At 34.1% G+C, this 27,662-nt stretch overlaps 1 protein-coding gene across 1 annotated transcript in view; it reads left to right on the forward strand.

Annotated features, from left to right (window-relative positions):
• Positions 1–27,662, forward strand: part of LRP1B (LDL receptor related protein 1B) — a 1,616,178-nt gene that overhangs the window by 716,880 nt on the left and 871,636 nt on the right. Inside the window, exon 8 of the mRNA XM_067742376.1 lies at positions 295–457. Within this exon, the coding sequence (XP_067598477.1) occupies positions 295–457 (163 nt within the window). The remainder of the gene's footprint in view (positions 1–294; positions 458–27,662) is intronic.

The following is a 27,662-nucleotide window of genomic DNA, read 5'->3' on the forward strand; positions in this document are numbered from 1 at the left end:
ATTCTTTAGGATTTAGAAACTCCTTGTCCTTTTATCTAGGTCATCCTCAGTCCTTAGATAGCAAGAAGAAGGGTATCAAGAGGTAGTCATTATTTTACAGAATAACTACTTACTTACTTACTTTGGCATAGCAAGAAATTATCCTTGCAGGTTTTTTGTTTTTGTTTTTAATCATAAAACTACCTGTACTTTTGAAATACCCTCTGTGGTGGTTTGGGCAGACTTATGTACTCTTTGGCTTATGAAACTAGATTCGCACCTGTGATTCAGTGATTTTGTGTGTGTGTTTTTCAGATGTGCAACAAATGGCGATTGACTGGCTCACCAGAAATCTCTATTTTGTGGACCATGTCAGTGACCGGATCTTTGTGTGTGATTACAACGGATCTGTGTGTGTCACCCTGATTGACCTGGAACTTCATAATCCTAAGGCAATAGCAGTAGATCCAATAGCAGGGTAAGAAATTCTTCTTTATAGTGTTTGATCTGAAATAATTTCCTTTTAAAAAAATCAGAGTCTGACAAGAGTTGTGGAATGTAAAACGACAGGCTCATAAAATGTTTTTAATGTTTATTTGAGCAGTTGCATTGCAGTAAGGAAAAAAGAAGTTGTAATCTACCATCAGAAGGTGGGGCATACCAATTCCTTAACACATCAGTATTGCAGGGCTAACCTAAGACACAGATAACCCACTACTCTTCCAAGAATTGCTTTGGGGTTGCCAGAGAAGACCCTCAGCATAGTTTTAGGTTAAAGAGAGGAGACTTAAGTTATTTAGCAGTGGACCTTGTGGTTAGCATGCTTCAAAAATACTACCTGAAAGATGGACTATTAACAAACTTAGCTCCAACACAACATTTAGGATTTATGAAAGGGGCATAATACATGTTCAAGGGTACTAGTATAACATTAAGGTCGTCTTTGTTAGTTGAAACCATTTTTTTTTTCTCTAACTGCTGATGTGTAAACACTATATTACTATAGAGCTACAGAATTAATCATCAGAATCCATCTTCACTTTTTCTTTGACTTTCCAATTTTGCAAGCCACTCTATTGGTTAAAAAGAGACCTTATTTTATCTGAACTTCTTTTAGCTAATAGGCTCATTCATCTTTTTTTAATATTTTATAATTTTTCAAAATATAGGTACACATGTTTAAATTTCCAATAACTCTGTTCATATAATTAGAAAATTAATATAGGAATTATGCTTTAGTTTTACAAACACTATGGTATTTTATAAAGTTCTATAAAGCCAGTTTTTTTTACCAGTAACTATTGGGAAAGGATACTTTCAAATTAATGGCATAGTGTAAAACTTTAGTTGGAAGAGCTGGTGCTTTTTTCAGATGTAAGTTGTAGCAAAGATTTGAAAACTAAAATATTATCCTTGTTATTGTTGTAATCGTCCCCAAGCAGTTCAGGCTGAAATGTCTGATGGAACATATCCTAAACTGCCATAAGTCCCCATTCAACAAATGGGAAAATATTGACTGAAGAAACAGCTGTCATCCATATGTGGACTTTTGTCACTCTTAAAGTCTGATTGAATATTAAGATGCATCATCACAATGGTTCTGATTTTGACAAGAACAGCTTGCACGTAAGAGCTTTGCTAGGAAGGCTGTGTAATATAATTCTTGAATGTAGCTCTATTTGTATTTGCAGCAGATGGTTACTTGACTCAATCTGACTGCAGTGATGCTTCAAAAGACATGAGTAAGAGAAGTTGTATTTAAACTGATTTGTTTGGGTGTTGGTTAAGTGTAGTAAGGAAGAACTGGAAAATTACAAATGTGCTAACAACATTCTTTTGGCATTCTGTTTAGAAATATATTTGCTTGCGTGTTTTTCCCTGGATGTGCTAACTGAATTTAAAATTAGCCTTTAGATAGTCTTGTGTGTCAGAAATGTTGAGGTGAAGCTATTGTGTTTCTCCTGTTTTTATACCACTCTTATCCTTCCCCATTCTTTTAAAAAAAAAAAATTATGTATTTATTTGGCAGTGCCGAGTCTTAGCTGCGGCATGTGGGATCTAGTTACCTCACCAGGGATCGAACACAGGCCCCCAGCATTGGGAACTTAGCCACTGGACCACCAGGAAAGTCCCAATCTTTCCCCATTTTTAAAAACAAAGATCCAGAGACCCTTTTCAAATAAAACTGCCAACCTGAAATATAATATATGTGACACCATCTCCCTTTCTGGAAAGCAACATGTTTTATGTTCTCAAGCTTCCTATTTCTCCCTGTCATTACATGAAAGAACCATATTTTGTCATTTTTGTCAAAGGAATTAGGAGTAGAAAACCCTCACACTGTTTGTGCTTATTCTCTGCTGGATTCCTTTGGGCCCTGGATTCCTTTACTGTTTAAGTGTAATTTTGTCATGTATCATTTATCACAATAGGTTCTTTGGAATTTTTTGTCTGAGTTTGCTCTGTCTCTCTATCACCGTTTTTCAATCCTGAATTCTAGGAATCAGAGGAGGAAAAGCTCTGCTCTTTTATAAATATAATCCCATTTGTAATAGGACACGTTTTAAAAATATTTATTTTTCTCTTAATACTGTATCAGAAATTTGGCTAGGGTTAATGTGATGCTATCTAGGGAAGGAACAGCAGGTTTTTTCTTTTCTTTTTTTTTTTCCTTTAACTTCTACTTTTGGGAGTTCAAGGGTAATTTGAATAGTTGAGGTTAGAACAACTCTTCATGACCTACTGAAGGGGACATGCACCACCAGTGAAATTTCTCCCACCTTTTCCTAATCGTCTGAGGTATATTTCTTTGGCTCTGTCTGTTATAACTTCAGTTCAGAAAACATCAGAATGTCTTAAAAGTCTGACCCGACTCTTAGAACTTGACCTCAATAGGTATGGAAATGGCTGGAGATTTGCCTTACCTCCCCACAGGCTGCATTGAAAAAAAATATTTTTTACTTGGCTGTACTTTTTTTCTCAACCTCCTATTCCCTATTTACAATATTATCATTATTATCATTCTAAATTTTTTTAAATTTATTTTTTACTTCTCCACAGGTTGCATATAGATTAGTAATTTTCTCTAGACTATCAATATGACTTGGGCCAGGCTCCAATCCAAATTTGCCAGGAAGAGATTGTTTATAAACATGTTTTATTCATTTTCTTTGTTTTTGTGATGTTGCTATTGACTCATTAATTAAGGCTATTTTTCTGGAGATACTTGTTGAGACTTTCTTCATTTCAAATTTTAGCAATATTTTCTTCCAGTGGTTTCTTGAAGAAATTTCTAAAATTATTTCTATACAGTCATTAGAGTTTGAAGGTAGCATAGAGATTATAGTCCAACCAATATCAAAAATAGCTTTTCTGGTAGTTGTTATTAGAGCTCTGCTTGTTTAATGATTACGAATTTAATCTGAAGTCACTCTCCCTAGGATCAAATCCTGCCTAGTTACTAGCTGTGTGATGTTGGATGCCTCTTTGTATCTTTATCTTCTTACCTTAAAAATATGAATAGTGATAATCCACTAAAGGGCTGTTGTGAGGATTAAATAATGCCAAACATATAAAGCACTTTAATACTTTTTGAGTTGTAGAATATGTGAAGTTCTCTTTTTCATGTTGCCTCAAAAATAACTACTAATCTTTCCAACACTTACAATACTGTTGTGAATTGAGTGATGAGACCAATATTCTACCTCATTAAAGATGATCTTTTCATTTCCAGCCCAATTCTCTTTCTACTACAAATGCTCCTTAAATGGCTTACTTCATATAGACTAAATCTATTATATAATCAAGTACTGAGTAAAAGGAGGGGAAATTAGAAAATAAAGTGATATGGCCTGGGAGTAAAGATGAAATGTATGTGTGATGCTGGAGGATAAAACGTACAGAGTAACTGTAGGTATAGGGAAGAAAGTAGCAGAGGAAACCATTTTCATAACTTATGTTGTGAAAGATATGTTTGGATTACCTTCAAGGTCTTTCAGAAGATAAAGGTAAAGAATAAAATCCCTTCACAGTTACCTTTGTCGGTTGAACTGTAGTTTTAAATACGAAATTTTTTCACTAATAAACCATATAGTCTTTGAGTCTGATGAGGGTTGTAACTGAGGACAGGAGTGGAACTAGTATACAATTTTGGTTCTAGGGTGTGGCTCTAAGTTTCCTATTAAATTAAAATCATCACACTAAACTTCATACAAGAATACATTTCACCATAATTATCAAATCGTTACAACACTATTGCAAAAGAGAGGATCAGTTAATCCTAAGGATGAAAAATATTAGAAAAACAGAGTAAAATTGAAGAGATATTTTTAGGGATGAAGTTGGATTTGAAAATTTGAGGAAAATATTTTGGGGGACTTGAGGTACCATGTATAGAACTCATATTCAGTAAAGTTATGTGAGATGGCCAAATTGAGGGAGAAGGGAAATCCCCCATATCATGTGAAACAGCAGAAATTGACTATGTTCCAAGTACTATGAATACCCTTTTTCTATGTAGGATGGACTTTTGACTTGTTGAGAATGAATGGCAGAGTGATCTGTAGGATTTGTGAATCCATGACCGCATGTCAGTATTAAGGGGAAAAATGTGTTGTCTTTGTTTTCTATAAAAGCAGTCCATCTGCCAGGAGGCAGAGGAGGACTGAAACCTAAGTCTCAGAAGTTGAATTCACACAGAAGTGATTGACAGTATTTAATAGGTAATAAACCCTTTCTTAACACCCACCTGGATCCCCACTGTTGGTGAAACTAGTCATGGCTGAGAAATTAAAAATAGAATCAAAGTTAACAGCTATCGGGGAGTAGCACTGATTAATGAAATTCTAATCTGAGATGCTGTGTGAATGTTGGAAGCTAGAAAATGAAGTAGGTCTGCCTATGACCATGAAAGAAGTTTTGTAACAAGGGGAGCCTTGGGATAGATACCAAATTTTTCACATCCATGAGGTGGCCCATAGAGCCAGCCCAGGTTCCAAGTTACAGCCTGCACTCACTAGGCACTTGCAGTAGGACAGTAGAATTGTTGCAGAGTTTTGGCTATTAAATCTGTCAGGCTACAGCTGTTCCCCTTTATCCACAGTTTTGCTTTCTGTGGTTTTAGTTACTTGTGGTCAACCATGGTCCAGAACTATGAAAAAATTCCATAAATAACTAATTTGTGAGTGTTAAATGACTCAATGTTCTGAGTAGTGTAGTGCCATCCAGCTCTGTCCCTGCTGAGATGTAATCATCCCTTTGTCCGGTGTACCCTGATCATTAGTCACTTAGTAGTCTACGTTATCAGATCCACTGTCACAGTATCTCAGTGCTTGTGTTCAGGTAACCCTTATTTTACTTAATAATGGCCCCAAAGCACCAAAGCAGTGATGCTGAATTTGGATAAGCAAAAGAGAAGCCATAAAGTGCTTTCTTTAAATGAAAAGGTGAAAGTTCTCAACTTAATACGAAAAGAAAAAGAAAAAATGCCAAGGTGCTAAGATGTATGGCAAGAACAAATCTTCTATCCATGAAATTGTGAAGACAGAAAAAGAAATTCATGCTAGTTTTGCTGTTATGCCTGAAACTGCAAAAGTTATGGCTGCAGTGCATAAGCAGTTAGTTAAGATGGAAAAGACATTATATTTATACAATAAGATATTTTGAGAGAGAGAGACCACAGTCACAAAACTTTCATTACAGTATTATATACTATATTGTTCTAATTGTTCTATTTTATTGTTATTGTTGTTAATCTCTTACTGTGGCTAATTTATAAATTAAACTTTACCATATGTATGTATGTATAGGAAACACATACAGTCAGCCCTCCATATCTGCAGGTTTTGTGTCTATGGGTTTTATATCCAAGGATTCAGCTAACCATGGACCCACATCTATGGATTCAACTTGAAATTTCACCCCATGGTTGGTTGAAACCATGGTTATGGAGGGCTGACTATATTTACTGTAGTACTCAATCTTATGTAAGAGAGTGGATTTTGGTATCCACGGGGGCTTCCGGAACCTATCTCCCATAAATACTGAGGGACAGCTATGTATATATATGGTTTGGTACTATCCATGATTTCAGGCATTCACTGGAGGTCCTGGAATGTATCCCCCATGGGTAAGGCAGTACTATTGTACACTGTAGGCAGATTAAAGCTACAGATTGAACCCCTACAACTAACCACTATCTACTGATTTGAGGATTCAGATGAATCTGAAGTTTCTATGAGTTTGAACATTAGGAAGTATCTAAAGATATCCCCCTATGTATTGTTTTCTCCTCTTGGAAGTATCAGTCTTGGAGGGTTGGATGCTTATCTACATTCGTGACTGCCCCTAATCTTTTGAAATTAATATTCATATTGTGATATGTTGCAAATTGTGGGTCCTGACTTTTTAAGGAAGAACTACCCTCTACACATACCCGCATACCTGCACACAGAAAGATTATCTATATCTAGATAGATAGGTTCGCTAGATAGATATTTCCTGTATCCTTCACCACTGCAATATAGCCATGTCTCATTCCCACAGTCAGATGCAACTCCCTATTGCTCAAGGAGAGAGATGTTTCTTGAAGATAATGTAAACTTAGTTTCTCTCAATATCTTCTTGTATATTCCTCTTCATTAGAAGAAGACTCAGAAAAACATGGAAACATTTTAATAGCTCCAGTAATCACTCTTCTGAATTTCTGTATTGCCCTGCTATAATTTCCCTTTTGTGCATCTTGAATTTAAACTTTTTTTTTCTTTTTTAAAGATTTAGGAACAAAATGAACTGCTAAAAGTATATTTTGGTCTGTTAATTTATTTTTGAGACCATCTTGGTCCTGAAGATAGTAGTAGTACTCAGGTGGGCAGACCTCCAAATTCATTTATACGTAAGAGAATGCCAAGGAAGTTACTTGTCCACTTCTCCTTATACTCAGTGGGTGATTAATGCAGTACAATGAAAACAACCTTAGTCTTATAAATTTGTATTAATTAGTTCAAAAATTTTGCCTATGTGTTTTCTTACCTGTATCAAAATTCAAGTGGATATCATTATAGCACTAGCTATATTTCTATCTTTTTATTTATCTATAAGCTATCTAAATATCTATGTGCGTTATTTCCCATTTTACACTACTACTCCCTTCTCTGTGTGATTCTAACAATCTTGGATTTAGAATAGAGAATTATCTAAGAAATTGGCATCTACCTATTTTAGGCCAAATTACTAAGTGCCTTAGGAGAGTTATCACCTGCCACTTTTCAATCCAAAGTTCCTTTCAGAAGTTACCGATGTGAAAAGGCAAGGCAACATAAATATACAGTTATGTGTTTCATGGTCTGCACTATTTTGACTAAAGTTAGTGGTTCAGAGGCACATCCAAAAGTATAAATCCATATGAACTGTCTTTTATATGAGTTAATTTTTTTCTTCTCGTTAATTAATTTTCTCTAGGTTCAACCTCTTTCCAAATTCCTCCACAGACATTTCCTCAAGTGGAGGTTTATGTATGGCATTGCCTTTAATTACTGTCTCCTTCAGTTACAAATGATTATTCTATTATATTATAATTAGCCTGGGAATATGGAAGAACAGCTAGGAGTGACTTATTATGTTCAGTACAGCCTTTACTGGAACCTTAACCCACATTGATTTAACTCCCACTGTGTGTTCTTGAGTCATATCGTTCACAATGTCAAAATAATGCAGAACATTCTACATCTCTGTTCTCTTTGCTGTTCTCTCTCTGTCTCTTTTTTTTTTAATCTATAAGTTTTCAGTGTTTGTTAAACTTATCTCTAAATTACTGAGTTTAAGAATTTATTTCTAGTAATTATACTTAATGTCTTCCCAGCCTTCTAGCCACTCCCTATTAAAAACATATCTTCTCTGAATTCTCACTGATTATCTCACTGATTTGAGTGCTGACCACTCAAATAGGTAAAGTAACAGAAAAGCTGTACACAGACTAAATTATGAAGGAATTTATTATTTCACCTAAAAATCTAGATTTAGGACAGTCCCTGGTTTGGTTAATTTATTGGCTCAACAATAGCATTAACCACCTGGGTTCCTCCTACCTCTTCATTCTGTGATGTTATCTTTAGTGTGTGCTTTTCAAATTAATACCTCTATGGTCATAAGACGGCTACTGAAGTTTCAGGGATCCCATGTAGAAACATGGATTCAGTTAAAAAAATAGCATTATTTCTTCCTTGGGTATAGAAGAGTTCCCAAAGCAGATATTCCCTCGTGTCTTCTTGGTCACAGCTGGGTACGTGCCAACCTAAATGAGACAGCAATAGACAATTTTTACCATCTGCACATGAAAGACAGTGCGACATGGGAGTGAATATATGATAACGTAGAAGAATGAAAAATGGATTATGAACCAACATCGTCTTCTACAGACACTGTATTATGATAGTCCTTTCTCATGTGCAGCCCTTTGTCTTTGTTCTTCTCAGGCACTGAGGGACCTCTTTTCACTTAGCTAAACCTGTTCGGAATATGTACAAATATTATTTTCCAACCCTTCATTTCACCTTCTCTGAGAGTTCCTCCATTTCCTTTTAGCCCAGATTGTTAAAACTCTTTCTGAGGAATATTTTTCTTATCACTTTTCAAGGCAAGTTACAGTTGATTTTTGTTTCTTTGCTTTCTGTAACTTTTTCTACAATACTGAGAAGAGGCTAGGGTGGGGACACTGTGGATAGCACTCCACTATGTCTTTAAAGATATAGTTTAAGAAGCTGATGGGAGCTTTTATTCTATCAGATTTTCTAACACTTTTGCAAGCTATGTGAACATTTCTAAGCCACTGGGGTAATATTAAGTAAATTATTGTTTCACTTATAAAATGATTCTAAGGTGGCATGAAAGCTTTCTTACTCTCTGCCCAAGACTAGTTTACCTACTGGAAGAAGTTGTGCTGTTACTAGAAAAGAATAATTTTATATTTTCAATTAGTTAAAATTTATTTCTAATTGTTTGCTACATGCAAAGTTCTATGAAAACAAAAGGTAGTAATAAGCCAGTGTTACTGCTTTTGAAAATAAATGGACAACTTTCCTGTAGCACTCAGGTTTGATCAGGGCATCAAAGATAATGATATAATCTATTCTCTTATGGAGCTTGGAGTATAGCAGAGTTATGCATCAAATATCAACTATTACAATCAGGAGATACGGCTACTATAGCTTACCCCTCAAACTTATAGATAATACACAAAATATTAAACAGTAATTTATTTGTCATTTCTGAGATAAATAATGGATCGGGCATAAATGTTACTAAAAAATATTTTTTTGAGAGAATCTTGGTTTGTAAACACCACAAAGGAAAGGACAAAATTTAAAAACAATAAAATAAGTACTTGAACACATAACATAAATTCAGGATTTTACCATATACATTATAATCACATTAAACTAAAAAAAAAAAAAAACAGGAACAAAAAGTAAAAACAACATTCAGCTTTTATGCTGAGTTAAATTTTGTTCTGCTTAATTGCTGAGCCTTGCACGATATTGAACCAAATTTGATATTTTCCCTTGAGCCAGACTGTCAGTGGTTTGATTTGGGAGAAATTAACCTGGCTTTTAGAGTCAGAGTGAATGCTTCCCAATGTCAAGTGATTTTTACTCAACATTTTTTTTTTTAATCATGCAAAGGGAAAAGGCAAATCTTGATAGTCTTTGGTATTCTTTCGGTTTTAGTTAGATAATTGTCTTTGTTAGCACTTGTAAAAATTGTGCTTAGGCAGGGGACATCACACTTCCTTATTACAAGCTACAGTCATCAAAAGATCATGGTAATGGAATAAAAATAGACACATAGACCACTGGAACAGAATTGAGAGCCCAGAAATAAACCCAAGCATATACGGTCAACTGATATTTTTGACAAGGGAGCCAAGAGTACTTAATGGAGAAGAGATAATCTCTTCGATAAATAGTGCTAGGATAATTGGATATTCATATGTAAACTAATGAGGCTGGACCCATATCTTATATAACTCACAAAAATTAACTCAAAATGCATTAAAGACTTAAATGTAAGACCTGAAACCATGAAATTCCTAAAAGAAAACATAGGAATAAAGCTACTTGACAGGGGTCTTGGCAATCAGTTTTTTAATATGACACCTAAAGCACAAGCAACAAAATAAAAAATAAACAAGTGGAAGTACATCAAACTTAAAAGTTTCTGAATAGTAAAAGAAACCATCAACAAAGTGAAAAGACAACCTACAGAATGAGAAAAAATATTTGCAAACAATATATATGTGGTTAATATCCAAAAATATATAAATAACTCATACAACTCAATAGCAGAAAAACCAACCCAATTCAAAAATGGGCAAAGGACATGCAGTTGCTTGCCCATGACAACACCATAGGATGAAAGTGGGAGCGTACATTTCCAATGAATACTTTGCCATCTCAGCCAAAGTCTTCTCATCTGTTACCAAATAACCATATGCATTCTTCTTCCCATACATAGAATCCACTACAATTAAGTCAAAGTAGAGGATCTGTAGGTGATGTGCAGTCCTCTCTATCGAGTCCTTTTGTTGCTCCTTGTTGTACAGCAAAGTATGAACCAAAAGACAAGTTATATAAATTGATGGACCAGTGATAAAATAGCAAAAAAAATCCATTTAGAAGGAAGCAGACAGTAGTCATTGGGACAGAGCAGTAATGGAGTCTGCCAGGCAAGTAAAGCGAAGACCGTCTGTTTCAGGGAATGTTTCAGGGAAAACTTCTTTTCCCAGAAACACTTCCCCTTGTCCATTGTTCTTTATCTATGCGTCCACTGGGAGGTTCTTTCTAGTCTGCTGTGCTGAATACTACATCTAAAGTTGGCATAGGGGAATATCCTCTCCCTTGGGGGTATTTCACAGATTGTTTTTTGTTCCTTTCAAGTTGCTTTTAAGGTTTGAAGAGACAAAGGATCTTGTAAACCAGGCTCTTGGCTTTTGAAGTTACAAATTCCCTTGAAAATTAGTAGATTTTTTTTATTTCTTTGCTTCCCATTACTTCTATATACCAATAACCACACTTGATTATAGTTTAGAAATAATTATCAAATTATTTCTTTCCACCTCACTTTCTTGGTTTTCTCTTTCAGCATATTGGTGGTCACTTTGAGGCCTGAAAACAATGATTCAGTGGGAAACAAATACTTTTTGTCTGAAGGATAAATTCCTTCAGAAGGAATTTGAGAAGTCTTAATTGGCTTTTGTTGCTCAAAGCCATTTGCAAGATTTTTTCTTACTATTCAGGTTCTAGAAGCAGTTGGCTTTTTGAGACCTGGGAGACCCCAGTTTTGGCTTCCCTTTCATTTTTTGCTCTCAGGCAATTCTAACTTAGACTCTTTTTTTTTTTTTTTTTGGTAATATCTTACCAAAAAAAGCATGCAGTGACTAATACAACTACTATTATACTTTTAAACTTCTTCCTTTAAACCCACAATGCTCAATAAGCACTCGTTTTTCCTTCCAAGATATTCTCCAAGATTTTACAAAGGACATTTTTAGTCAAGTATTTTAACCTTGAGTATTTTCAGTCCTGAACAATTACCCTGCTGCTGCTGCCTTACCATTAAGCCAATGTTATGCAGTCTAGATTCTTTATTTATTTATTTTGCGGTACGCGGGCCTCTCACTGCTGTGGCCTGTCCCGTTGCGGAGCACAGGCTCCGGACGCGCAGGCTCAGCGGCCATGGCTCACGGGCCCAGCTGCTCCGCGGCATGTGGGATCTTCCCGGACTGGAGCACGAACTCGTGTCCCCTGCATCGGCAGGCGGAATCTCAACCACTGCGCCACCAGGGAAGCCCTTGCTTATAATTTTAAGAGCAAAAACTTTTCATAATAAACTAATAGTGTTTGAAGGGCATTATTAACATATCATTAGTTTATGTAAATCTAACATTGCCTACATTAAAATAATATCCACAGTGAAACTACAAAAGCAAAAGGAAAAGTTACTTCCTTAACTTTTAAACGGTTAAATTACTTCTATAGTGTAAGTTAGAAAAGAGCTTGGGTTCTCTTTGAAGGCAGAGCCAATTCGTCTGTTTGCTCAGCACTCAATGATTGTGGAGATGTTAGTCAACAAAAAAAGAAGTACTAATGGTTTTTGGAAACATTAGCCTGAGAACCATTTTCCATTTAGTCTGTAGTTAGTTAATCGAGTGTATGTTCATTTGTCCATACAAGCTATAAAATCCTACAATGACGATGTAATTATAATTAACATTGCTGACCAGTTAAAACGCGTAAACAGTAGTATGCCCATCATTATGCAGTCTCTATTTGCTGACATTTCCAGTTATGCCAGATGGTGAATTTAATGATGGTGCCTTGTGGTGCTTCTAATGATTTTTGTGCCTGATGGTAATTTTATAGGGCCTGTCATATTATAGAAGGCTGAAGGGTGACTTAATAATGATCTTCAAGCATATGAAGGGTCTTTGAAGTTTATGGTTATGCAGTGACCAGCTGTTACTCATTCAAACAAGAATTAGTAGATTTTAAATGTAAGCAGAGAGATTTAACTGAGATGTGAAGTAGAACCTCCTGACACTTAAAGATGTTATGGAGAGTAATGGTGAGAGATGCTACAGAATATATTCTTTTTTCTAGAGGATAGAATATGCTGATTTATATGAAATCTAAGTTTGCTCTTATTGTGTGGTTGATATTTCAGTTTCCTTTCACATCTATGAATGTGTATTTTTCATACTCCAGCACTAACTGGGTTGGAATCCTGGTTTTGACTTATTATACCTGTGAATTCAGGTAAATTAGTTACCTAAATACTTTGAGTCTCGATTTACTTATCTACAAAATGGAGTTAAAATCTGTCATCTAAATATCTAGGGACAAGTCTAAAACATTATTACCTTTAAGGTAGAGTTGAATTTGCTTTTTAAATTTCTCCTCCTTGAAGATAAGACCAGACAGATCAGTGATGTCCTTTTAGGAGGATCCAATTTTTTTTTGTTTTTTTTTAACTTTGGAGTCCCAGAATAGTAGAGATCTGTGCAACAGTAGAGAGTAATATAAACCCTCAGTCTCTTCTCTAGAGGTTTATTTCCTACCCAGACACTGACTGGGAATGTTTCTCTTTCATAGCAAGTGTTCTGTATTAGAAAGAGAAGGCAAAAGACCTTGTTTTAGTTTAGGTTCCTGTAATTCCTAAATATATAACCCCAAACCAAGTCATTTAACTTCTCTGAGTTTTGCATTGCCCCCTTCAAAAATTATATGAGGGAACCTGGCATTGATAGATACATTTTGATATCACCTTTGTTGAGGGGAAACAGGAGACAATGATAGAAGACTGGAAGAGATATAGCTCAAAAGGTTGAGAGTAGAATTTTCTGCTGTGGTGGTTTATTTGACTCTGTGTATCAAGTGGGAAAATGCAGTTCTGATCAATGACTAGAGAATGAGATGGCACCAGACCTCAGGGCACTTGCTTAGAAATTATTTGTTTGACAAACAATATGTCAAATAGTATGACAAATAAAATAATAAGAATTTATCATTCTACAAGTCCAATTAGGTTCCCTGTCTTCATGGAGTATTAAGAAAAAAAATCAACCAATAATCATATAAGTAAACAAAATAATTTCAGAGGGTGATGTGCTAGGAAGAATATCAAACAGAGTGAGGGGATAAGATCATGATCATGGGGAAGAGGTGACTCCATGGTCCAGGAAGGCTTCTCCAAGGTCACACATGACACTTACTGTTATCTCTATATAATAAGAAGGATTCAGCTATGCAAAGATAGAAGAGAGGCCCAATCAAGGGCTAGAAGTAAAGAATCAGACAATCTACAACCACTTCTCTCAGTCAAATTTGTGAAACCTTAAGGTGTAACACTGACAAAGTTTTGGTTGGTTTCTGTTTTTGGCTTTGTCAGTTACTAACTGATCTCTGCTTATCAGTTTCTTTATATGTAAAATGTAGGCGAGGAAGCAGGAATGTTATGAGAAATTGATTATTTTCACTTTTCACCTCTACCAAACTATGATTCATCCCTGTCTTGCCTATTTAATGGGGTAGATTTGAAGATCAGATGAGATAATGGATGAGCAAAGAGTTAAATGAAGGCAACTCAGTGGGATATTAATAGAAAACAATTTCATTTTTTTTCTAATCAGTGCTTTCAATCATGCTCTGTTTTGATGTCTCCTTTCCCTGTCTCTTAATGACGGCTACCATACTTTCTCTGGTCTCTGTGTTATTAATCCAATCTGGTTAAATATTCAAATCACACAACTTATTTAAAGCTTCACTGTTTTCTATTTTGGGCCTTAGAGGCAATTCTAGTACAACAGGAAAATTCCTAGTCAACATTTTGATTATATTTGTAAAAACAATGTTTTAGACTATTAGCACTGTGAAACTTGAAGAGTAGTCATTATTAAAGGTTGTATTTCCAATTCATGGGTTATTTTATGCTGAAGCTGAGAGAAGAAAGAACTTTTTATATTTGTAGCCAACAAGGAAAGTTAACTCTCTGCAAATGACTTTGGGAGCTAAAGGACTAAAACTGAAGTTAGTGTTTGCAAACAAGGTAGGAGAACTGCTAATGTCAGTCTAATCATTATTATTTTCCCTAGAAGTCTAGAACAGCTGTCAACATGGCAACTTCTTCTCAACATTCAGAGGCCTGTAATGAGATGGCATCTAGTCAGAAGATTTAACTGCCAAGTCCTGATTTCTACTTTTGAGATGTGAAAGAATCTCAAAAGTAGAAATCAGGACTTGGCAGTTAAAGGAGTTTGGAAGATAATTAGGATATTTATAAAAAATAGATTTCTGTTATAATATGCCAGATTGTTAATGCTTTGTAACCAATGCCTTAGGATAATCAATAATAGTTGTTTCTACTGCATTTAAAAAAAACACTATCATTTTGTACTGTATTACACACTATAACATTTATCAACCTATTTGTTGGTGTATTCCTATAAACACTGAAACCAGCATCCAACCAGTACATTGAATAGTAAATTATTTCCTTACTGAAAGAAAAAGTGATTTAAATCACCCTAACCGTTTTCTACATGCAGATTGCCAATTTCTTCAGCTCGTTAGAAAAAGACTAAATTAATTTTCTAAATTTCTGTCTAAAATTAGATATCATAAGGGGCCAAGTTCTTTTGAGACAGGCTGAGAAAACACATTTATTTGAAAACTTTTTGCATACTTTAATTTTTATAAATACTTTTCTGTAAAAAGAATCCAAATGTCGTTAACTGTTTAAATAAAAAATCCCTACACAATTGTTTTGCAGCATTTCTAACTTGCAAAAAGTTACTGGAATGTTTTTATGTTTCTTAAAGCATTTTTCTCTTCATGTAACAAATGTGTGATCATTGTTCTGGAAAGAATCAAAGAAAGATCCTTTGAGATAATTTCATTAGTAGACATGTTCAAAAATCAGAAAGCAGTACCTCTTATAGAGAAGATTGACAACTTGTATTTATCAAAATTTATTTCCACTGGCCATGGCTTTCTTTTCTAGTGAGTGAAAAATAATTTTTCCTTCTGTATATCTCAAGAGAAACATTCTCAAAGTTCATTGTTCTATTCCAGTGAATAAGCAAAATGAAACATACAAAAAATTGTATGTTTGTATATATAAAATTCAGTTGCAGTAACTCATAAGCTCACCAAAACTTTATAGCTAAACCTTTGTCCTTGGGAACTGGCATTGACAGCGCCCACGTCATCAATTTCAATTTCATAATAAAAATCGATTAGTTTCATTTGGCATGCTAATGTTATTTCAACACAATTAATCCATATATACTATGTATGATAGTAGAGAAGTAATTACTATGAGGCCATTTTTCCCCCTCCCAGGGGAGAGGATACTATCTTAAACTACATAAGGAATTGCTGCTTTATTATATTCACGCCAAGAAGCATTACAGAAAGTATAAGACACAACTTACAAAAAAATGTGAATTTGGAGTAAAATAAGGGATACAAGAGCAGTGTGATGAAGTGATACATTTTGTCCCTCATTTAACAGTCTGTGGGGTACAACTGATTCATACCTTGGTACTCTGATTTGAAGTTTAAATTTGCAAAACCTGCCGCCTAATCCCAGAAATGTATTCAAGGTGGATCAAAAGGTTTTTGGATGTTATATGTGCATTAAATATCATCTGATGACTAGGAATACTTGAAAATTCCTGGACAAACATTAATCAAAGAGGTAATAGAATGAGGTCAGTTAATATCATTCTCATGTTATTGTTATTTTTAAAACAACTTTTGTATAAGGCCTTTAAATATTTTATTTAATCCTCATCATAAAGTTATGAGATAGGTAGGATTTTCTTCATTTTACCATTAAGGAAATAGAAGCTTAGAAAAGTTGCTAACTAAAGTTTAGCTTTCAGAACTACTACGACGAGGTAAATGTCATTATGCTTCTGTCTTTTTCTAATTCTAAACCCTGTGCTATCTATAGGTCAGGAAGGCTATACACCCTATAGTCTTTCACTTGATACAGGAATTAGGTTCCCCATCCAATACCTTGTTCTTTTGGAAATGCTCACCTTGTGAAAGCTGCCTTGAATACACAAGCACAAGAGATTTACTTGGATTTGTCAAAGACAAAATTCATAGATAATTTATGATCCCTGGGTGAAAGCCTACTTTTTTTTTTAAAGGGCCCTTCTTTTAGAATTATAGGATCCCAGAATGAAAAGAGCTTGTCATATAACTTTTGACAGTTCTGATTGGGTAACTCTCGGTTGGTTTTAAGAAGTTATAAGTTCTTGTGTTTGATAGTGAAAACAACAAGCATCACAGTTTTTCCTCAAGATATAAAATTTTTAAGATGGCCAAGTAGTTCATTGCTTAGCTCTTGGAATGCAAAGCATTTATAAATAAAAATCCTTTTTGATCCATGATACTTCCATGTCAGAAAGAAAATACGTTTCACTTTTTAGTTCCTCTTTGGGCTTAGCTTTTTTTCCTGTGGCACAGATTAGTCCAGATAAATTTGCTTTGAGATATTTGACTCAGCGTCATTAACTTGATGTTTTATCCCATTTATCCTTTATTACTTACAGTACTGCAACAAGAGGTGATGACTATTAGTACATAGAGAACTTGTTTTAGGTTTAATAAAGGTAGAGACACAGGCAGAGTTAACTTCTCTCTGGAAGCTTTGTGAAGTCGCTGGTATTATGTTATCATCTTTATATGATAAGAAATATTTCTGTTGCCTTTATTGTTTCCTAAATTCCAAAGCTAGAGATCAACAACAGCAACCCAATTTTACTCTATAGATTTTGCCACTGTTCCTAAAACTCTGTGTATATTCTGTTTTTTTGAAGTCCCCAGATGTTCCAATATTTCCAGCCAGCCAAGAAGTGATATTCTTTATCACCTGATGGACCAGGACTTCTTAAGCCAGAGAGTAGGTACCAGATCAATTCCTAGTAGGAAGTTGCCTATTGTTTCCACATAAGAAAGGAAGTCCTTGTTCCTTAATAGTTGGCCTGTCATATATAATTAAATATTGCCTTGACAAATGATATTTCAGGTCAGGTCATGGTTACTAACATTATGAAAAAAAAAAAGCAAAACACCCCACAAATGTACATTGCCATAAAAAGTACATTGATTCAGTAAAGGCATTTCACGACATTTGATCATTTTTCTGTGTAATTTAACAGACAAAGCTAATATCAATATGTTATCTTTCCAACAGAATCAATATCCTCAATTCTTTTGATGAATCACTCTCTTATAATTTACCTTAATGTTTCCCATGAGATTATTTCCCCTCAGTTATAGGGAACGAATTAGGAAAAATAAGAGTTTTTCATTCCAGATTACATAGGTATAGCCTGCCGCATTGAGAGATAGCGATTGACTATGAAGAAAGCAATTAAAGATTTCCTAACATGCTCTTCAAAAAATATAATCTTATCCACAATCAGATTTCCCTTATCAATGCAATTCAATCTCAAAGAAATGTTCCTGTTCTGCTAGGTTTTATATCAGTAGTCCCCTTTCTCAAAGTCATCTACTTCTGGACAAAAGGAGTCCCGATCTGTTCTCCTATTACAGTGTGACAGGTATATACTCATGGTGGCAAAATAAACTTAAACTAAAAATCCTATATCCATCAATGTGTGTTCTCTCCAGTATCAGTATTCAAGAGCACCTTACACAGTCCTGTACTAAGGCTGTTATTCTTTTGATGTTTCTCCAGAGGTCTCTATTTCTGATCTAAGACTTATAGTAGGAGCCTTTAGGCAAGTATGAGGGGAAAGGGGGACCACTTGGTGATAAAATTACATGGCTCTGCTTAAATTATTATAGTAAAAAAAATAGAATTGGGCACAGTGAATCCCCTATTGGAATATAATATGTAACTATTTTATAAAGATTTGGTCAATAATTATACCAATGGTAAGAACATATTATGTGGTATAAGGGCAATTAACACATCTCTAGCACCTACCAGCCCATCCAGGAAAGTGTTTGTTACCATCCTAATTGGAGTTTACAAAAGAAGCAGATATGTTTTTCATTGACAGGGGTGTATAAGTAACAACTTTTTTGGTCATTCAGTTCATTTAATTTTCTCTTTTTATGAATGTTAATGTCCTTAGAAGTTGTTATGCAATCAAATATTACTTCCTAATTAACTCAATTTAATATTCATACAAGGTCTTTAACTTAAGTGAGGGTGTGGAACTTTAAGTTGACATTACAGAGTAACACAATCACTCTTGATAATAAAAGGTTGAAGAGAGGTGAGGTTTAAAAATTTACCCATCTAATGTAGTGGATTGAGTCCAAGAGTGTAACATTAACTAAAGTTCAAATGAATAAATCTTTTCAAAAGACCTAAGTTATTACAATTCCATTTGGTTGAACCTGTGTTTGTACTCTTGGCATTTTAAATATTTTATGGAAACAATGTTAATTCATTTGACACATAAAACCAAATTAGGAAAATCAAAATAATAAATGCTTCATAAAAGTAAAGCTTTTTTCACTCAGCATAATGATTTTGAGATTCATTTATGATGTTGCATTTATCAAAAGTCAATACCTTTTTATCACTGAGTAGTACATCATAGTTCAGATATACCATAATTTGTTCATTCTTGCACTGTTGATGAACATTTGGGTAAGAGTTTTAGCTACTGTAGATAAAGATGCTATAAGTATTTGCATTAAAATCTTCAGACGTACATTTTCTTTTCTCTTGGGTAAATACCTTTAAGTGGAAGGGCTGGATATTTACCTTTCTAAAAAACTGCACAACTGTTTTCCAAAGTGGATGTACCATTTATTCTATTTATTCTTTAATGTCTCTTCACAGTATTTATTGTTATCATGTACAGGTCTTTGACATATTTCACACAGTCAATTCATATTTTTCTACACTTTTCAATGGTGCTGTTTTTAAATTATAATTTCTAATTGTTAGTTGCTAGTATATAGACATATTGTAGAAATGTAATTTGCATATTGATATGTGTCCTTCAACCTTGCTAAACTCATTACTTCTAGTATATTTTTGGTAGATTCCATTGGATTTTCTATGCAGGCAACCCTGTCATCTCCAAATCATTATTCCTTTTTAATCTGGATCTTTTAATTCTTTTCTTGTCTAAAGCCACTGACTAGAGTTTCAAGTCTTATGTTGAATAGAAGTAATGAGTGCAGATTACTGTCTTGTCTTGTTCTTGCTCTTACTAGGAAAGCATTCAGTCTTTCACCAGTAAGTATTGATACATTACCTGTAGGGTTTTTTATAGATACCCATTCAGGCTGAAGTGTCTTCCTTCCATTCCTAGTTTGCTGAGAGTTTTTATTAGTAGTGGATGTAAGATTTTGTCAAATGACTTTTTCCCTATTGAGATGATTTACTTTGCTAATATGGATAATTATACTGATTTATACTCAAATGTTAAACTAACTCTGCATTATTGGAATAAACACCCCCATTTGGTTATGACATACTTATCTTTTAATATATTGTTGGATTTGATTTGTTAAATTTTGGTTACAGTTTGTGCATCTGTGTTTGTGAGGGATGTGTAGTGTCCCTTTATTGCAACATCTTTAACTGGTTTCTCATCTGGGTATCCCTGACCTCATAGAATGAGTTGAAAGTACTTCCTCCTCTTTATTTTGTTTTAATTGGTATATTTGCTTCATTAATTACTTGGTAGAATTTACCAATGTAGCCTGCATCCTGGAACTTTCTTTATGAGAATGTTTTATTTACAGTTATAATTTTTATACATTTAGAGCTATTCAATTACCTATGTTTTTTTGAGTTGCTTTGGTAATTTGTGTTTTTCGAGGAATTTGTCATTTTTCATCTAAGTTGTCAAATTTATTGACATAAAGCTGTTCATAATTATCCCTTATCCTTTTACTGTCTATAGAATGTATAGTCATGTCATTTTTCCCATTCCTAATATTGGGTATTTGTGTCATCTCTCTTTTTGTTCAGTCAGGGTAGGGTTTAATCGATTTTATTTGTTTTTTCAAATAATCAGCTTTTTGTTTTATTGATTTTTCTCTATTTCTGTGTTCTATTTCATTGATTTTTACTTCTACCTTTATAATTTTCTTTTTTATGCTCATTTTATGTTTAGTTTTCTTTTTGTAAGTTTTAAGGTGGAAGCTGAGATGTTGGTTTCAGACTTTCCTTCCTATTATAGGTATTTAGTGCCAAAGTTTTTCCCTAAAATTAGTGGGATTCCATTCTATTTTTTTTTAACTTTTTTTTTATTATGTTCAAATACTTTTTATACTCCCTTTTAATTTCTTCTTTGATCCATGGGTGATTTAAAATGTATTTAGTTTTCTAATATTAGGGGATTTTCCTAGAGATTTTATTTTTGTTATTGATTTCTAAATTAATTCCATTGTGGTCAGAGAAGATTCTTATATTACTTGATTCCTTTTAAATGTATGTTTTATGTTCTTTTATAACCCAGTATATGGCCTATCTTAGTAAATATCCATATGCTAAGTGTCTGTTTTAGATTTGAGAAGAACAGTGTTGTTGGTTTGATGTTCCATAAACATCAGTAAGGTCAAATTTGTTGATTGTGTTGTTGAAGTTTACAACATCCTTACTGATTTTCTGTCTACGTGGTCTATCAATTATTGAGAGAGGGGTATTAAAATCCCTGACTAAAATTATAGATTTATCTGTTTCTCCTTGCAGTTTTATCAGTTTTTGCTTCATGTAATTTAAATCTCTGCTATTAGGTGCATAAATATTTGGTATTATTAAATTTCCTTGAGGAGCTGATTTTTGTATCATTTATTGGCTTATAAGCAATAATTCTTTGGTTATTTTAGTGCTTAATTTAATATTCATATTATACCTATTTAACTCATTGCAGATGTACCTTCAAATTATATTATACCACTTCATGTGTAGTTTAAGTACACAATAGTGAACTTCTCTCTCAGATTTATCATATTTTCATGCATTTTACTTTTATATATATTATGTACCCCTAATATGTTGTTACTATTTCTGTTAAAATTGTCAGTTGTCTTTTAAAGAGTTTTAAATAATGATAAAAACATATATTTCTCTTGTAGTTATAATTTCTTGTGCTTTTCTTTCCTTTGGGTAGATTCAGACTTCTAACTCCTATCATCTTCCTTCTGCCTGAAGGACATTCTTTAACATGTTTTTGTTAATGCTGGTGATGAATTATTTTAGCCTCCATATGTCTGAAAACATCTCTTTTTCCTGATTGTTTTAGAAAGGTATTTTTGTGAATATAGATTTCTAAGTTGACAGGTTTTTCTTCCCTCCTTTTAGTACTTTTCCAATATTCTTCCACTGTCTCATTGCTTGCATTAATTCCAATGGGAAATCTGATGTTATTATATTTTCTCCTCTGTTTGCAATATGTCTTTTTTTCTCTGGTTGCTTTCTTTCTTCTTCCTTTTTTTCCTTTCTTTTTTTGAGACAATATTCATCTCTGGCTGCCTTTACAATTTTCTCTAATCACTGGCTTTGAGAAATTTGATTATGATATGCCTTTTGTTCTTTCTTTCATGTTACTTATAGTTAAGGTTGTTACACTTTTTGAATGGTTTTTAATTTCCTTCAAATTGGTAAAATTTTAGGCCATTAAAGAATGTATTTTTCTATCCCTCCACCCTGGGGGAATACCAATTACCCATATATTGAGCCATCTGAAGTTATCTGATTGCTCACTAATGCTCTTTTTTTTCCCCTGTGTTTCCTTTTTGAATAGTTTCTATTCTTATGCCTTTAAATTCATTAATCTTTTTTTTTTCTGCCATGTCTAAACTCCTGTTAATACCAACTGGTGTATTTTCCATCTGACATATTGTAGTTTTTAATCTCTAAAAGTTTGATTTGGGTCTTAAAAATGTTTTTCCTGTGTCTACTTACCTCCTTGCTAATTCTAACATCTCTGTCAGTTCTGGGTCACTTTTGATTCTTTTTCTCACTATGAGTCAGGGTTTTCCTGCCTGATAATTTTGATTGGATGCCAGGCATTGTGAATTTTACTTTGTTAAGTGCTGACTATTTTTGTATTTCCTTAAGTCTCTTTAAGCTTTATTCTGGGATGCAGTTTATAACTCGAAAGCAGTTTGATCCATTTGTTTCTTACATTTATGATTGTTCATTGAGTCTGGAGCAAGGTTCCTTTTAGGACTAATTATTCCCCACTACTGAGATAATACCTGAAGTACTCAACCCAATGCTGTGAATTATGAGTTTTCCAGTCTGGCTGGTGGGAACGGGTATATCTGGCCCCATATGAGCACCATACAATGTTCCCTCTAGTCCTTTTGGATGATTCTTTCTCAAGCCTTGGTTAGTTTCCTCACATGTATGTGTCCTCTGCTGAGGACTTAAAGAAAACTCCCTGAAGATCTGTGGGGTTCTCTGTGCATCTCTGTCTTCTCAGGTATGAAATCTAGCTACCTTTTTCTTCCTGGATTATCAGTCTGTCTATTCAAGGAGTCAGCTGGCCTCCACCTCAGTTCTCCTTCCCTGAACTATGGCCTGGAAATTCTTTAAAGGCAGTAGCTGGGGGCAAAAATAGTGCTCATGTCATTTGCTTTTCATCTCTCGGCAATTATTGTCCTTTATCACCTAATATTTATTGCTTTAAAAACAACCATTTGCCTATTTTGTCTATTTGTATTTCTTTGTTTCAAGCAGATGGGTAAATAACGTTGGTTTTTTTTTTTTTTTTTATTTTACTTCAATTTGTCTAGAAGTGAAAATAGTCTTCAAATTGTAAAAGATATTTTAATTTATAAACCTAACCTCCAGCTGTAGACAAAAGTATCCAACCTGTTTTCTCAGAAAATGTTTCACACTTAGACATTGGAAGGATTTAATCAAACTCTTTAACAGGCTAAGAAACTTTCAGGTGAGGTGGCATTCCCTTGCAGGATAGAAACCATATCCTTTCAATCTGGGCCCCAGAGTGAAATCTGAGTCCAAATAAAGAATTTTTAATTTAGGGATCTCCAGGTTGAGGAATCGATAAGTAGAGTTCAGTTTCATATATTGTGTTTTCTGTTTCTATAGCATTGACTAGTCAGTTTGTTGTGAGTAAACCTAGGAGCTTGACACCAACCTTTAACACTGGTCTCAAAATTTCTCACATTTTCCCTAGCACTTTTGTATTTCTTCAGTAGGTATAGAGAAGAAACATGCACTCAAACCCTCCAGATTTTACAGATAGTAATTAAAAGGAACTTGTCAAAGAAATTGCAAAAAGCAGAGTTGCCCACTCCAACACACAGTCAGGCTAATTTACTCTGTTTTACAAAGCAAGAAATCCCTTTTAGAAACTAGAACTCTTGGTATTTTAAACCATAAAAAAATGGTGTTAATTATTTAAATTTTGCATATAATTCTTCATGTTAGATAATGGATTTGTCTATAGGAATTAGATACCACGATAATGTACGGTTTCTCAGCCTTGGCATTGTTGCCATTTTGAGCCAAGTAATTCTTTGTTTTGTGGGATCCTGTGGATCAAATGATGTTTGACAGCATCCCTAGGCTCTACATCCTAGGTTCCTGTAGCATCTCCTCCTCCCTTAAGTTGTGACAACAAATCATGTTCTATATATTGCCAAATGTGCCTGAGGGTGGGAGGGGGCCCCAAAATTTCCTCTGTTTGGGAACCATTGCTATAGTTCAACACACCTAAGACATTCCAGTCATCAGTAATTTCCAAACTATTTCTTAAAAGGTAGCCATAGGTATGAAGGAGCTACTATTACAAATAGTCCATTAATTATAAAAGGCTAGTTACTTTATTATCATAAAGAGGGCTAGTAAAATGAAAGTATAATGCACTAAAGATTCTGGTATTTAGCAAAAGCAGTTCTAAAAAGGAATTTCATAGAGATAAATGACTACATTAAAAAAAAATAAAGATCTCAAATAAATGACCAAATTTTATACCTCAAGGAACTAGAAGAAGAATAAAGTAAGCCTAGACTTAGCAGAAGGAAGGAAATAACAAAGATCAGAGTGGAAATAAATGAAGTAGAGGCCAAAAAGACAATAGAAAAGATCAATGACACTAAGAGCTTTTTTTAAAAGATAAACAAAATAGACAAATCTTTAGCTAGAATTACCAAGAAAAAACTAGAAGACTGAAATAAGTAAAATTAAGTATGAAAGAGGAGACATTCCACCTGATATCACAGAAATACAAGGGATCATGAGGCTACTGTGAACAATTATATGTAAACAAATTGGGTAATGTAGAAAAATGGGTATATTCTTAGAAACATACCATCTATCAAGACTGAATAATGAAGAAATAGATAATATGAACAGACTAATTACTAGTAAGGAGATTGAATCAGTAATAAAAAATCTTCCCCAAAATAAAGTCCTGAAACAGATGGCTTCACTGGTGAATTCTGCCAAACATTCAGAGAATTCTTACCAATTCTTCTCAAACTCTTCCAAAAATTAGAAGAGGAGGGAACACTTGCAAAGTCATTTTATGAAGCCAGTATTACCCTGATACCACAACCAGCCAAGGATACTACAAAAGAAGAAAATTATAGGCCTTGTTGAAGCTAGATGCAAAAAATTCTCAAAAAAGTTTAGCAAACTAAATTCAACAGTACGTAAAAGGATTATACACCACGACCAAGCAGAATTTATTTCAAGAATGAAAGGATGGTTCAACGTCTGCAAATCAATCACTGTAATGTGCCACATTAACCCAAAATGAAGGATAAAAATCATATGATCATTTCAATAGATGCAGAAAATATATTTGACAAAATTCAGCAACCATTCTTGATAAAAACTCTCAGGAAACTGGGTATAGAGGGAACATATTTTAACATAATAAAGGCCATATGTGAAAAGCCTACAGTTAACACCATACTCTTTGGTGAAAAATAGTGATGATTTCCTATAAGATAGGAACAAGACAAGGATGCCCATCCTTGCCACTTTTATTCAGTGTGGTAGTGGAAGTCCTATCCAGAACAATTAAGTGAGAAAAGAAATAAAGGCATCCAGATCAGAAAGGAAAAAGTAAAACTGTCTCTCTCTGCAGATCACTATCTTATACCATACACAAAACTCAAATGAATTGAAGATTTGAAATGAGATCTGAAACCATAAAAATCCTAGAAGAAAACTTAGGGGCTTAAACGCTTAGACATCAGTCTTGACAATGATTTTTTTGGATGTGACACCAAAAGCAAAAGCAACAAAAGAAAAAGTAAACAAGTGGGAGCACATCAAGCTAAAAAGCTTCTGTACTACAAAGGAAACCATCAACAGAATGAAAAGGCAACCTACAATGTGGGAGAAGATATGTGCAAATTGTTTATGTTAAAAAGGTTAATATTTTAAATACATAAAGAAGTCATACAACTCAGCCAAAAAATAAAAAAAAAATCCAATTTAAAAAAGGGAAGAGGACCTGAATAGAGATTGTTCCAAAGAAGATTTACAAGTGGCCAACAGATACATGAAAAGGTGCCCAACATCACTAATCATCAGGGAAATACAAATCAAAACCACAATAAGATAGTGCCTCACACTTGTTAGAATGGCTGTAATCAAAAAGATAAGTGATAAGTATTGACAAGGATGTGGGAAAAATGGGACCCTTGTGCACTATTGGCAAGAATGTCAATGGGTGCAGCACTATAAAAAGTATGGAAGTTCCTTTAAAAATTAAAAATAGAACTACCATGTGATCTAGCTATTCCACTTCTGGGTATATATCCAAATGAAATTAAATTAATTATCTCAAAGTGATATTTGTAATCCAATTAATTATCTCAAAGTGATATTTGTAATCCAATATTCAATTGCAGAATTATTGACAATAGCCAAGACATGGAAGCATCCTAAGTGTGCATTAGTTGGAACAAATGATTGGCCAAAGAAAATGTGACACATACACACACACACACACACACACACACACACACACACCCCACAATGGGATATTATTTAGCCATAAAAAAGAAAATCCTGCCATTTGCAACAACGTGGATGAAACTTGAGGGCATCATTCTAAGTAAAATAAGTCGGAGAAAAACAAATACCCTCATGTGGAGAGTATGATCTCATACGTGGAGTCTAAAAAAACCTGAATTCATAAATATAGAGAACAGATTGGTGGTTACCAGAGATGAGGGGTTTAGAGTTGAGGGAATGATTGAAGGTGGTCAAAAGGTACAAACTCCCAGGTACAAGATAAATAATTTCTGGGAATGTACTGTACAGCATGGTGACTGTAGTTAACAATACTGTATTATATATTTTAAAGTTTCTAAGTGAACTGTTCTTAAAAGTTCTCATCATAAGGGAAAGAATTGTAACTGTGTGGTGATGGATATTAACTAAACTAATTTGCAATATACACATATATCAAATCATTGTGCTGTGCACCTTATACAAAGTTTTATATCATTTATATCTCCATAAAACTGGAAAAAGTAAAATGGGCTAGGGTCATTTCTAACTTACCTACACACAGAAAAATTAGTAGTCTCAGACAACTTACCCAAGGGTCAAAAGTAGGAAAACTCCTACAGTGAAAACAAAGATAAAACAACTACAAAATAAACTTATAACCAAACAAAATTAATATCAGTTGTTTAGGGTATGACTTGGGCAAATTTCTCAAACATTTGGTAAAGACTGGCCTACATTATCCATAATGCTCTAGACCTTATATCTCTGTGCTGAAGATGTGGGTATCTCCCTCACCAGTGATTTCTTGGAATTCTAAAGGGATATAACACAGAGTAAAGCTAGACACACTAGTGGAAAAGACAATATGGCCACTAAAATAATCAAAAAGACTGTGAACTGGAAAAAATTTTTTAAAAATTGATCAAGAGAAAGCAAGAGATCTACTACCAAACTTTGAGACTCAGCCAGAAACCAGGGCTGTGCAAAAAGGTTGTATGAAATGAACATTGACAACAGAAGTCAGTTGACAAATTCTTAAGGGCTTCTAAGCTTGACCTCACATAACTAATTAAAAAAACAAACTCTTTATTAGTGGGTTAAGTTTTTATTCCCTCATTTAAAAACACAATGAAAGAGCTGCTTGTAAATTTACAATAGCCAGGACATGGAAG

This window comes from Pseudorca crassidens, chromosome 6, assembly GCF_039906515.1.
Source record: "Pseudorca crassidens isolate mPseCra1 chromosome 6, mPseCra1.hap1, whole genome shotgun sequence".
Classification (NCBI taxonomy): domain Eukaryota; kingdom Metazoa; phylum Chordata; class Mammalia; order Artiodactyla; family Delphinidae; genus Pseudorca; species Pseudorca crassidens.